This window comes from Scomber japonicus, chromosome 13 (assembly GCF_027409825.1).
Source record: "Scomber japonicus isolate fScoJap1 chromosome 13, fScoJap1.pri, whole genome shotgun sequence".
Classification (NCBI taxonomy): domain Eukaryota; kingdom Metazoa; phylum Chordata; class Actinopteri; order Scombriformes; family Scombridae; genus Scomber; species Scomber japonicus.
The window spans coordinates 17,100,964-17,115,246 of NC_070590.1; the positions used below are offsets into that span (position 1 = coordinate 17,100,964).

Genomic DNA, 14,283 nt, shown 5'->3' on the forward strand with positions numbered 1-14,283 from the left:
AATGACTACTTCCAGTATAACCCAGCAAGTCGTGCACATGTCTGGTGACCTGGACATAATAACTTCTGAAACAATGTTACAAAGAGCAATGAAATAGTACAAGGGCAGCACACAGGAGGGTTCTTTGTACATTTAGGCTAATTTTATGCTGTAATTATCGTCTTGAGTGTCTATAGAAGAAACACTTGCATATTAGTACATACGAACCAAAACCTCTGCTACTGTACTTATTCTATTCAGTGTTAAAGACTGCACTTTACATTTTGAGGTTTGTGGTGATGTTTATGTGGTCTGCACTACATTTAGGTGTTTCCATTATTTTGCTCACCTCCTTTAAACACATGGAGGAGCAAAATTTAGAAGCACAACTGCGTCCAACAGTTTGGCCTACTAATTTCAATCAACATCTCTATATCAACAACAAGAGGGTCCTTTTAAAGGAGGCGGTTGACTGTATCAGCAGGAAATGCTGAGTTATGTTACTAATAACATTAACCGTGGCTCTATTCCAGCTGGATCCTGAAACTGAAACAGCTAAATTGAATGTAGCCATCAGTCATTCTTACATTGCTTTCTTAGACTCCACTGTGGGCTCTATTTTTCATATAGCCTATTCACTGTTTACATTCAATCATAAAACATTACTGACATAAACAAAAATAGACAGCAACAAAACATTTAGGCTATCACTTTGGAAAAATGTATGAATCTTTCTTAATCGCAGGAGGTTTCACTGAGAGCGAGGCTCTGTTTTTCAGGAACCAATGCAATGATGATGGCAGATCCACATTCACACCTGGGAGCTCCTGTAAACCCAGTACAGCCATAGTCTGATCTGGTGGTAGTGAGCAGCTCCACTGAAGCATTATGGAGTAAAAGGGAGTTTCATAAGGGAGAAGTGAGCTGTGTCCTCCTTAGTTTCTGTATCAAACTAGTGACTTCTTTGGTCACAAGCCTGTTCCTTTAACTTTCAAGCCAGCACTGGAAGATTTAGCTGCCCTGTGTGACTCCATGTGAGGCATTTCAGTTTGGAGTGAGTCCAGCAGGATACAATCCTCAAAATTGATGACAGGGTTACCTTTTGATTGTAGATCAAAAAAGGACTTTTTACAATTGTTCTGATAGTAGACAAAAATGGCTCTTTCAATCTGTGGTTACCTGTCTTAATTATATTAACAGCAGTACTGGTTGTAAAAGTGATACTTAGCTACCTGAAAGTACATTGGCTGATTAAACAAAACGTAGGAAAACTTATTTTAGGTGCAAAAATGACTGGTCAACAGCAGAAAAAATCTCTTCAAAGGGTTATAAATACAGCACAACAAATCACTGACTGTCCTCTTCTCTCCCTGGAGGCCATCGCCAACACCCACGGTCTTTCCAGTGACACAAATGTACATGATTGTTCACACCCTGGTCACCACCTGTTTGACCTACTGCCCTCTGGAAGGCGCTACAGGCAATTTTAAACATGGGCCATTAGTCTCAGCACTCTAAACTCCATGAAAAAGGAATAAACTCAGCATGCAATATGAAAACCATTCCTGTGCTACAATTTCATATTTACTGAGTGCAATAATATCATATCATTCTAATAATATATCACATATACAGTATTTATATATAAACAATACACTACATCTATTTCTGTTACTTTATACTTTTCATATTTATGTATTTTAGGACTTAATACAATGACCAGAAGTAGCATTCCTGATATCTTTGTATTTACAATGAATGGCTTTCTAGTCCATGTTTTATATAATGTGGTACAAGAAGGGTGTACATGTGTAAGGAATGCAGAAATGCATCAAAGAAAAAATACTGGACACAATGAACACTAAAGGAGCAATACAATCACAGAAAGAGATCTCTGCTAGTTTTAAATTTTTATTTAAGTTTGATTTTTCTCCACTATTTGACACACCAAGTGCTTCAAGAACAATATTAACATCACAAACATCACAGTATTCCAACACAGCAGTGACTGGTTCCCCGAAGATAACCCCAAGTATTGGTCCACTTGATAGGAACGTCAATAGAAACCATCTCCTCTCCCCTGTGGGGCGGACCAGGGGGGAACCAGAGGAGGGGAATGACACACAAGAATCACACAATATCGACACCTTCACACAACTGAATACATTAAGTATGTAATTTAAAGCTAATGTTATACTGAGAATAGACACAAGATGTTTCTCTGATTAGTGATGATTAGAAGTGTGAGAACAGAAAGATTAGGATGAGTCAATAGGATGAATCCTGGTGTGTAGTGGATTATTACAGTGTGTCTACTGACCTCTGCTGGAGTTTTACATTTGTCTGAAAGTACAATGAGCATACACTCCATACCTTTTTGGACAGTCACTCAAAGAGTTCAATGCAAAAATTGAAAAATTCAACACCTTCACACTGTCATCTTGTCCCTTAACAGATGTACTGATGCCACTGATAATCGGTTGGTCCCGCTGTCAGGTAGGATATTAGATAGCATGTGAAGCATGAGCCAACACTGCAAAACACTGACACACACATGCTGATCTGGAGTGGCTTGAGTTATCATGTGGAAGAGAAAGGGAGTGTGAATTAAATACTGACTGATTATGTTGGTTTACTGTTAACATTTTGCAGCTTCTAGAGACTAAACAGACAGCTAGACATGAAACTAAATAGTTTCAGTTCAGTCTTAAATTGTCTCAGTGCCTGATTGTTTGACCAAATAGAAAAAAATAAACCTGCTCCCTTTAGTATTGCAGTTTCACATTATGTTTTTAAATACACATATCTAATAATGTAATTTTAATAACTGACAACTCTAAAGTACAGTAGACAGCGCAGGCCTGTGATTGATGGAGGAGTGAGGGGGAATAGCAGAGCAGATATAAGACTATAACTAGGCCAGAGTTGAATGTGGCCGTTTGATGTTTAGTAGGCATGATTTGCCACGTAGAGGGATTTTCCTGTGGCGCCACCTGTTCCGCTAGACTCGTACTTGCCAAGCGCAGCCTGACCGTTTGCCTGCAGAAGACAGAAAAGAGACCAAAAAAAAAGATTAACAGCACAGCAGGAGGAAGTTTCAGTGTAGCAATGTCTGGTATCTTCACAGTTTTTTGTCTGACCTCGGCACGCTTGAGGAACTCCTCGGTGGCGGCCTTCTCGTTATTCAGCTCTCCTTTCCATGCGTTCAGGGCAGAGGCCTGCAGGGCACGGCCGTAGGAGAAAGTCAGGGCCCAGGGCTTGGCGAGCGGACAGTTGTTAATGGAATTAAGGTTCACGCTGGCCTCCTCTTCAGACTGGCCGCCTGACAGGAATGTCACACCTGGAAAAACACAGAAACAAGCACAAAAACACGTTAGCTACCTTCTCATATTATCATTTTGAAGTATATCGGATAATACTACTACTTTAATGAATCCCACCAAAACTAATCAATAATAATGCACATTTGATCCAACTGCTTCTGACCTGTGACAGCAGGGGGCACAGTGCGACGCAGAGCAGTGACAGTAGCCATGGCGATTTCCTCGCTGTTGTACTTGGTGGGGCAGGAATGTCCAGCTGTGACCATGTTGGGTTTCAGCAGTGTTCCTTCCAGGTACACATGGTGGTCTGACAGAGCCTTGTACACTGCGGCTAGGACCTAAGAGACAGATGTATGTATGTCTGTATGTTAGAGTCGTTACTGACAAGCTGTAAAATATAAACATGAGAAGACAATGTGTATATATATACATATTTATCTGTACATTACCTTCTCAGTGACGTACTGGCAACGCTTCAGGTCATGTTCTCCGTCAGGAAGGATCTCAGGCTCCACAATAGGAACAATGCCATTCTAGGAGACAAAGTGTTAGAGCTATTTGTTAAAATGTTAAAATGAAGAATTAAATGTGTAGAAGGGAAAACCATCAACCTGAGTGAAAATAAATCAATTCTACATAGACAATAAAATAAAGTCTTCTTCTGCCCAGAGCAACCTTAATGCTGTTTATTCTGCCAACAAAATACTCACTCACTGGATACGTTTTCACACTTAAAGCTGAAGATACAAAGGGACAAGATACATTTCATAAAGGAAAATGGAATTTGTTGTGGTTGCTTTAAGATTGGTCATACAAGCAAAGACTGTAGGAGTCGTTTGGATTGCAGTGTGTGTCACCAGAAGCACCCATCAGTCCTTCACATTGAGGAACTTTTGAGCCCTCCACTCAGTGTTTCACCTGGACGATCTCAGACATGTATATGGGCAGTTTTCTCCATTGTTGAAGCTCAGCTTAATAGACATATGCATTTCTGGATCCTGGGAGTTCAGATTTATTGAGAACTATGGGTCAAAAGAAGATTGTGACCACCACTGTACTGTCTGGTTTGGTAGTGTCTGGCATGGATATGGATGACTTTATTGAGTTGCCTAATGTTTTAACTCAGACCTATGCCAATGTCAAGGTTACTACTAAATGACAGACCCATCACAAAAGTGTCTGATGATCCCAATGACCTTGAGGCCCTCATATTCTTCTGTTAAAAAGGCAAGCCCATCCTTCCAAAAGGACTATTTTGGAAAAGATGGACATCTGAATACTTGTGATGCAGGGAAAATGGACCAGGCCAAGGGGAAGCTATATCAATCTGACAAGCAGATATTGTCATCATTGCTGATGCCACAGTTCAAAGGGGATTCTGGATGATTGGCCGGGTTCTGAGTACTAAGTCTGGCTACTCTTTTTATGAGGGTACTGAGGAGCTTGGGGCACAGAGGTGAATTTGTTTATATAGGTAGACAGGTATAGGACCAGCAGGCACCAGGAAGGACATATGGTTTGTTTTTTTACCAAGGCAAGAGAGGTGGCAGACGTCATGTTTTTATGTGTCTGTTTGTTTGTAAAAAATAAATGAATAAACCAATAGAAACGTAATGCTTGCCTGGACAATGCACTTTTTTACCCTGCGTAAAATTCATTCCTGAGGTACTTCTGTGGCCGTTTGATTTTGAGTTTATATACCCCCCGCCCCACCTATTTTTCATTTTTTATTTTTGAAGTTAACCAACCTGCTGGCAGATGCTAGCATAACGTGCTAGTACATTGGCATTCTCCATGATGGCCAGCTCAGACGGCGTGGTGTCGCTGATCTTCAGCACAGAGCGCCACTTTGCAAAGTCTGCACCATCCTTCTTGTACTGTGCGCAACGCTCAGACAGCCCATCCAGACCTGCACACACACACACAGACACACACACACACACACACACACACACAGCCATCTATCAGAAATACAGCAAGCGTTTCATGATGTTTGTGAAGTTCTGTGAGTTGTGTGTGTTCCTACCCTGAGTGGTGGTCTCTCCATTTGTTCCAGCGAGGGGCACAACACCTTTGTCCACCTGTAAAGATACAAATAGTTAAATGTGTAATTTTGCTAATAGAAAAGGAACATACTTGTAATCCAATTTTACCAAGTGAGACTAATAGATAATCAAATTGAATTTAAGCTGAAAACAGCTTTGTTGAACATGTGGCCTTAAGGCTCTTTAACACAGTTTGTCCTCACAACCTGGCTCTGTGGGTATGTGTGTGTCTAAACATGCTGAGTTTATGTTTTCATTTACAGCGCAGGAACATTTCTTGTCTCACCTGCCAAACAAGTAATGGCTGTGTTTCTGAACTGAACTACTTAGCTGCAGTATAATATCAACGTTAACTGTGGTGAGATTTAACACTTAAGCAAACTACAAAATATGTTTTAGTTTTCCAGACTCAAGTTCTTGTGTTCTTGAGTATAACACATCATGTAACTAGAATTTTATTCCTTTTCCAACCAGTTTACATCCATGTCTGTCAAGACTTTGAAGGAACTTAATAAAAAGATATTATTATTATATTATTTTGGCAAAAAGTTGAAGTTATCAATATATTAATATGTACCACAGTTTCAAGCGGGGCAATCAAGATTAGTGTCACCAATTCAGTGTCTGAATTCCCGTTCTCTTCCTGAGTTATGGAGTTGAATAATGGCCACAGTGAAGTTGAACTTTTGGATATAAAATGTAATTACTTTATAATTTTATCCTAATCGATTGTCTGAGACGTTTTTATAATTAGCATATGAATTATTAAGCAGTGTTATATACATTGAAGAATTCCCTCCCTCAAGAGAGGAAATATGAGACTTCTGAAGAAGCCCATTTAAACTGACTGTGAGGTGAAAGCCCTATATTTAAGAGATTTACTTAGTTTCCAGATGACTTAAGTGCTTAACTGCAACACTGAGTACTATGTACCTTGATGCCAACAACAATGCCGCGGTCTTTAATGAGCTTTGCGAAGGAAGTGCCATCGTCTGTGTTCTGGTACAGGGTTTCATGGAAGAAAATGACTCCGCCGATACAGCTGTCCATGCGCTGGTCGGCTGTGAAGAGCAGCTGGCGGTAGCGACGCCTGTTCTCCTCTGTGTTCTCAACCCCGATGGGGTTCAGACGTTTGGCCATGCTCCCTGTCGACGACAAACACATTTAATTATTCATAACAACTGGCTCAAATTAAGAGACTCAGTAGAGCAGAACAGAACAACTAATGCATGAAAACTTAAAATGCAGTTGAAAATCAGCTGAGGTGGATTAAAAACACTTTTTTTTTCATTTTTTGGGTGTAAAAACTGAAATAAATACCGAGACATATTAACTGTGAATACATATGTCTTGATTGGACATTAAACATCATTCGTTTGAGTGTGAAAGTTAATTTGTTCAGTATACTTCTGAATTAATGGTCCATAAATTTTAAAATGAAAGTTTAGTGAAAAAATGATCATGACGGTTGTGAAAATATTTAAAAAAACAAAAACAAAACAAATATCATCATAGATAAATTGAGCTGTTTTCAGCAGCCCTGCTAGGGATTGACTGATTATTTAGAGCTTGGCAGTTGTGTGGGCTTGCCTGCATCCTGCAGAATAAAGCAAATTTCTTTAATATTGACCACTACAGTGTACAGTGTAAAGTGAGCATGTGTACAGTAGAGGGACAACTTTACACACACACACACACACACATACCGGTGGATTCATCGGCTGCGAGAATGCCTTTTCCTGGAGCTACTATCCTCTCAGCAATCTCCTGCAGCTCCTTCTTCTGTTCAGCAGTCAGTGCTGGGTACTGGTGAGTCATGATGGCTGAAAGAGAAAGAGAGAGAGGGAGAAAAAAAAAAGAAAGAGAGAGTGAGATGTGGAGAGGTCACATTATTTCATGGTTTGGACCTGGACGACTGCCCAGCACTGGCCTCTTTTTTTTTTTTTTTTTGTCCTCTATTGTCTACAACATGGCTACCGCTCTACAGCCCTAAGCTCTCACCCATCCTGCTCTTCTTCGTCAGAGCAGGATGGGTGAAATAGCAAACCTCCTACAAGATGGCAGACAGTCCAATGTGTGAGATAAAATAAAGGAAACACTGTGAGCAGAAGGTGTGGCTCCTGAAAAAAAAAAAAAAAGCTAGATAAAAATACCTGAAAGCCAAATAAAGCCTCCTTATGGACTGAGGACTGAATATGACGGTTAACTCAGAGAGTGTCTTTGAAAATATCACCTGGCTTGAGTCACCCAGGAACCATTTGATGGCAGCAGCCGTGCAGTCACGACGTGCTAACCTACACGCACACGCTTCAAACCAGATTATTCTGTTCCCTCTTATTTCCTTCTTCACTCTTCCATAAATAAGCAGTTACACAACCATCCCCCCACCCCCAACCATCCAATCCACAGAAGACAGAGAGGCAGGGATTATGTAACAGCGCTCCTATATACCCTGCTGCTGCTGCGAGTCTTCATTATAGCTGCAGGACTGGATGCAGCACGACTCGTTTCTCTCTCCTCAGCAACACTCTGCCTGCTCCTGTTTTTCACTAATGTCATTATATCCCTCTCTGTGCAATGCACGTCCGCCTGCCTTTTATTTCTTTGCCTTGATTAATACTTGACTTGGCTCCTTGTTTTTTTTTTTTAACACTCCATCTACTTATTACCTTTCTAGAGTACCCACTGCTGTGCTCATTGAGGCACACTGATGCCTTCTGACTACAAATGACCCCTACTGGACACATGCAAGATGAGCATGCATCAGATTTCTACTCACACATGCATACAAAAAATGCTGCATAGTCATAGCCACTAATGCACGCATGGGAACAAGCTGTGACTTCTCTCTCTGGTGGACTGCATAGGTTGTGAGGCCACTCCCAGTAATACGTCACTGGGAACGCTTTGTTCAGCAGCAAGGATGCAGCCCTGTGCCACTATATAGGATCACTTATAGATTAATCTATTTACTCCTTCAGTAATAAATACAGAGCTCCATGTATGGAAAGAGCTACATGTGCCATCAATCTGAGGCTACACTGTATTTTATTAGCACAGAGATGAATTTTAGTGTGAGGACATTGGCTTGTATAATATAAAGCACAGCAACAGTGTCATGATGTAACACAAAAAACATTGTAATTAAAGGGTATAGCGTAGCATAACAATAAACTCATATGAGCAGTGAAATCCCAACTGAGGCTATTTTGCTCTGCTAGGACACTGCCTAGCAACCCTGTACCCTCTGTGTTAATCCTCAGCTTAAACCTATGAGATAACAACCTTTAGAGCGCACACACCCACACACGAACAAATACACACACACACAGAGGCCTCTCGGTGATAACTGTGTGCAGTTATCACAACACAAATGTCAGCTCACTGCTGATGGTTTCTACTTACAGGTCACATTAAAGAGGGCAGACCTGCAGGGTACGACACCCCCCCCCCAGGGAAACAGTATGTAGACGTCTCTAGTGTACAAGACAGAGTTTTTATACTTGATGGAGGTCAACACAAGACTTCAGTGTGTCTGTGCATTACAGCTCTGCTCCACTGACATAACTCACGCTCAGCAAATACCTGCTATCTTTGTGAAGCACCTGCGTGCCTCAACAATACATTTTCATTGACTCTGGTTCCTGTGTGCTTTCTGCTGAGAAAACATTGCTAAATAATTTGTGTGGCAATACAAAAATGTATCACTATTGCAGTTTTAAATGTTTAGGCAACTTAAACAATGGAAAGATACCAAATGTATGAACTTATTTTAGTCTTTGTTCCAGTTGAATGGGGAGCTGACGCCGGTACACCTGTACGTGTTTCAGGTCACGTATCCTTTATATCACCTGAAGACATAAAATAAGGACTACCATCAGCCTGCAGCAGCTTCGGTGGCAACACACCATTAAGCACGTACACTGTCATATATATATATCATTTTCTACTTCTTCTACACATTCTGTTGTTTGATGGGATCAGTTCAGTGGATAAACAGCCAAACGAGATTACGTTACTAAGAATTAGCTGTACTGGCAATGGCAGCCATTAACACACTTCAGTTGTCTTATGGAATTACTTTTGTGTTTCTCCACGTCCACAATGGCATACAAAGCTAAATGAGATGTTCTCCCAACAAGAGACCGCCGCAGCTAAACCATCTTTGTCTGTTATGGTGTGGCCTGCCACTTCCAATCCTGCCCAGTCACACTGACAGTCAGGTGTGTACACTGTTTGGAATAAAGGTTCACATTCCTGCTGGATTTCAGTTGTGTGTGTGGATATAAATGTGGCTACAACTCCAATACTGTAAATGTGATTTATGGAATAAATAAAGCAGAAGAGTTGTTGAATGTCAGACCTTCCGGTTGCAACCCAGGAGACACTAACAGTAGTCTTTTCTATTTTAGTGTCTGCTGCTGATGTGTCTCCAGGAAACACTCTCCCTCCATGGAAATGAAGGAAAACAACTTGAAGTTGTGGTTTGGTCTGCAGGGACGAACACCACAGATGTTACATGCTATAAATAAGATAATGTTTCTTGGACATTTTTATAGTGGGAACAAGAAGACCCAGTCAAGTGGGAACTGATTGACATTGAACGGAGCCCAGCCCTCACAGGTTTATAAAACACTAGATATAACTTCTTCAAGTGGTCTACAAGGAGAAACATGATCGGTTGCGAAAAAAAAAGATTTTTTTGAAACAATTTTGAAGGGCTTGATGGGATCGTTACACTGTGAAGCCATCTGACTGATTCTGCTAACAAAATGGAGGATCAGTCACTGTAAAGATATAGTGGTTATGTAATATAATGCTAAAATGTATTGACTGATGGAATGGACCAATATTAGACTTATTGAGCTTCAGGGAAACCGAGCAGTGGTGCAACATCACATCAAATGCTATGAATTTAATGAGTGAGGCGATGCTTCATCATGTAGTGAGATGCACTAGAAATGAGATGAAATTCTATAAATGCTGTTTTCCAGAGGAAACTTTTTTTATTCTGGCACAGCCATTTTACTGATATTAACATGATTCAGCACATGTTTAGTTGGCTGAAAAAGCTTAAAGTTAAAAATCCAGATGAAATGAACTAAGTCAAAGCTTTGGCTACATCATGGTTTCACATTTTTAAAAGACATATGTGTACATGTTATTGTAGAGGCAGGCAGACTAATATGTTTTAAGGTTTAATAAACAGATGTGCTCATTGTGCTCATGGAGCCTCTGCTGTAGTTGTCAGATCCTAGAAATCAATCATAAATCTGAGCTGTAATATTAGGCCAATGTCATATACAGTAAATATACAATATCATTTATTTATCTCCTCATATTAACAGATGCTCAGTGAAGGAATAATGTGTTCTTGCTTGCTCAAGGGCACTTGAGCTGGTCTGAAGAATGGTCTTCGATATCAGTTAAAGTCTCCTGCTGCAAAAATGTCACACTGACATGATTTGAACAAGCAGCTCTCTGAGGCTGACTGTTATCACACACTGCTGCTGGTTTTGAGGTTTCTCTTCCAGACAGTTCTGCAGAGGTGGTGTAATGCACTTTGTGACGACAGAGACTTTTTTTTGGGTGGGGGGAGAGGGGAGGTCAGAAAAAAAGCAGTTTTGAAATGCTTTCTATTAAAATGAGGTATTATTAACAGGCTTCTATTTAATCACTTTGTCTGAGCCATGACAGAGAGTGGGCTAAGATGAACATCTAGTTTACTGACGTGTCTCTGTGTGTGTTTCACTGCAGCCTGTTGCACCGTGACGACCTCTGTGCAAACACCGTTTCTGCACTGCGACATCAAGATGCAACAGCCAACTCCCTCCTGTGGCGTCATACAAAGCTTGAAAACAAACTGCTGTGATATCACTCTACAATATGTAATGTAATATGCTGTCATTAAACATCAGTCAAATGCAACTCACAGTAATTACACCACTGAAGGAAAGACAAGTAATTCCCATTAAATACATTTTTCCCATTCAAATGTAATGATGTGGTACAACAATAGATCTTAGTTAAGACAAATATTGGTTTTCTGAAACCCACTTTCGACTCTGCCATCATTTATCTGGTGCTACGATCTATTTAAAGCTTTAACCTTTGAATTGGATGGAAATCACACTGTGTTCTTCACGCTACAACGGTCAATCAATCCTTCTCTGTGAAAACTGATGCTCACTTACCAACCCAGGGTGCGAGCAGAGATCACAAATATTAACATCAAACTAATAGGAGCGTCTACGTCTATAGCAATCATGCTGCAGCTGGTCTTATTTCAAAGCATAGCTGCAAGCATTAATCTACGAGATGTTTGAAGCTTGTGTATTTTATTGCCTAGTATTGAAAAGGCTGTAGGGAGGGAGTGGGTCAAGTCAGTATACTTAAACTTGCGCTGCATTACATGTTTATTGATAGTTAATATTATAGCCTATTAATTAGAACATGAGTGGGGAAAGGATAGGGGTGTGTCCTTGCCTGTCTCATGATCACCGCCTGGAGGTTTACCCACCTTTTGTATTCTCTCTACATTGCAAGCTGCATGAGCTTTGAGGAGGTGAAATGGCTCCTGCGGGGGGCAGCACTAAGTCAAAAGTGCGAAAGCCTGCTTGCTGCGCTGCGTTTTGTTACCAGGCGGGCTGCTGGCCTTGGCACTGATGCACGTCCCTGTGTTTGGGCAGTTTGAATCTTCAGGCCTTGATCCAGCAGTGCTAGCAGGAGCACTGTTTCCCATGCAGCTCTCTGATACACGAGACTGCAGCGGACGTCAAGACTGCATGCGTTACAGTTCGGAGAGAGGTTGACACGGATGAAAATGTGCAGATTACATCTCGTTCTTAAACACTGCCAAACTATATGTTATGTAAGTCGTGGTTTTTTACGCTGATGAGACATCCAGCCTAAAGTCATGTTCATATTATTATGTTTATGTGTATTTTCCTCTGGAGCTGAGCGATTAGTCAATGAATTGATTAGTTGATTGGCAGAAAATGAATCAACGCAACTATTTCATAATCAACTTGTCATTTAAGTAATTTCACTGCTTCCTGCCTCTGAAATGTGATTTTTCTCCAGTTTTCTAATAACATATTCCTTATTGATTAATTTGACATCAAAATCCAGATATATTCAGATTAGAATGACGTAAGACTAAAAAAAGAAAACAGCAAATATTTATATAAAGAAAAGGTGGAGCATGTTGAATGTGGGGCTTGTTTTTGGTCTTTAAATGACTTAATCAGTCAGAATTGTTCCTGGTTGATTTTCTGTCAATCTGCTCATCAATCAATGAACAAATCCTCTCAGCTCTACAGTGAAGGTAAATCAAAATGTCTGTAATGTTCAGTGGTGGTATGTCTAGAGTCTGATAGTCCTGTAGATATGATCCATAAAGCTACATATACATTCATTCGTTACATAAATTCTCCTATACTCTGAACCCGCCTCTCACCCCATGATGATGGTACTGCATCATCAGAGGTGTACGTGCTTGGGCACAGATACGCAGATGGGGAAACACCTCATCATCATCATCACCACCACCACCACCACATTGCCCCTCTTCCTCATCACCACTGCTTCCCGGATCACCATTAAACACGAGTAACACACGTATAAACATATGAAATATAAACAGGTGTGTCGATTTAAAGCGACAGTTGACGCAACAGGATCTCCTCCACCACTTTCATCCTCTGAAGGTCATCTTTTTTTGTGCGTCCTTCCTGTTGCGTCCATAGACTGTATATGGTTGCGTCACTTATATTTTTGGCTCAAAAGCACAATTTTAACCACATATATCTTCAAAGTGTGGAATATTAACATGTTTTACTGTCAAATGAGACAAAAACTAACGAGCCACAAATAAGATACTTAAGCAGCATCACATCCACATCATTACCACCATCATTTTCATCGTCCTCATTATTGTGATCAATACCGAATGGAAAATGTCTGAAACTCTTATTATTGATAGGATGAGCGTCGTTTCTTACCTGCTGATGATGGGTGTCTGTCTGGTCTCGGAGAATGTGGAAGGTGCAGAAGGTCCTGTCTCACTGCTGCAGAGCAACGTGACACCTCCTCTTCATAGCCTCCAGTCCGGGGCGGAGCTCACACCATGTGTCACGTGATGGAGCAATGTGCGCATGCGCCGGGCAGCATCACAACGCAGGATGATTGTGCATCTTTTTCATTTATTTCATTTAGAAAGTATTTGGAGGTTATCCAACTTATAAACAATAAGTAATATGAACATGCAATTCATGTACCTCAAGATTTTTTAGAGTTTTAAAAAAGAAATCTGATTTTATTGCCTATCTTTTCTAGATATCTATGTACTAGGCCTCATTATTTTTACCTTGACCCTTTGTATTGTTATCATGTTGACTGTATCGACATACTGTTTTCTGTCTCTTTGAGATTAAGATCTCTATTCCAAGAGGTACAAGAACATGATCAGCAGACAGAAACGACACAACTCAATAGTAAACTAGAAATTAATCAAAACAGTTATAAGTTTAATCATAAATACATAAGAAAGTAAAGCTTTAAACCTCCAAGAGAAATGTAAGACTCAAGTTTTTACATTTAAAAGGTGCATAGTCCCTGAAACCATATCTGCCAATGTGAACATGGGGGAAGTAGTTACGGGATTGTGTAATCCCATAATTTAGAGATGTAGATTTAAATAAGAGTAGAGATGTGATGTGAGTTTGGGAGCTTCAGTTGTAGATCACATGTTGTAAGAGGCATTTTATATAAGAAAAAAGGAAAAGAGAAAAAAGATTCAGCATCTTTTTAAATTTTTCTCAGATATTTCCATTGTATGTATGTAAGTATGTATTTCATCTATGTTTTGGAATTCTATGCAAAACCTTCTAATTATAAAAACTGATCATTTGTACAACAGTGTCTGATTAATTGAT

At 40.2% G+C, this 14,283-nt stretch overlaps 1 protein-coding gene across 1 annotated transcript; it reads right to left on the reverse strand.

Annotated features, from left to right (window-relative positions):
• Positions 1 to 1,903: 1,903 nt before the first annotated feature.
• aldocb (aldolase C, fructose-bisphosphate, b) lies at positions 1,904 to 13,394 on the reverse strand. Its single transcript, XM_053331743.1, has 9 exons — positions 13,351 to 13,394; positions 7,054 to 7,170; positions 6,281 to 6,492; positions 5,329 to 5,383; positions 5,051 to 5,211; positions 3,752 to 3,835; positions 3,466 to 3,640; positions 3,120 to 3,319; positions 1,904 to 3,018 (listed from the first exon to the last, which is right to left on the reverse strand). Exons 2-9 carry the CDS (start codon positions 7,163 to 7,165, stop codon positions 2,926 to 2,928), a joined length of 1,092 nt encoding a protein of 363 aa, XP_053187718.1. The 5' UTR covers positions 7,166 to 7,170; positions 13,351 to 13,394; the 3' UTR covers positions 1,904 to 2,925.
• Positions 13,395 to 14,283: the final 889 nt, after the last annotated feature.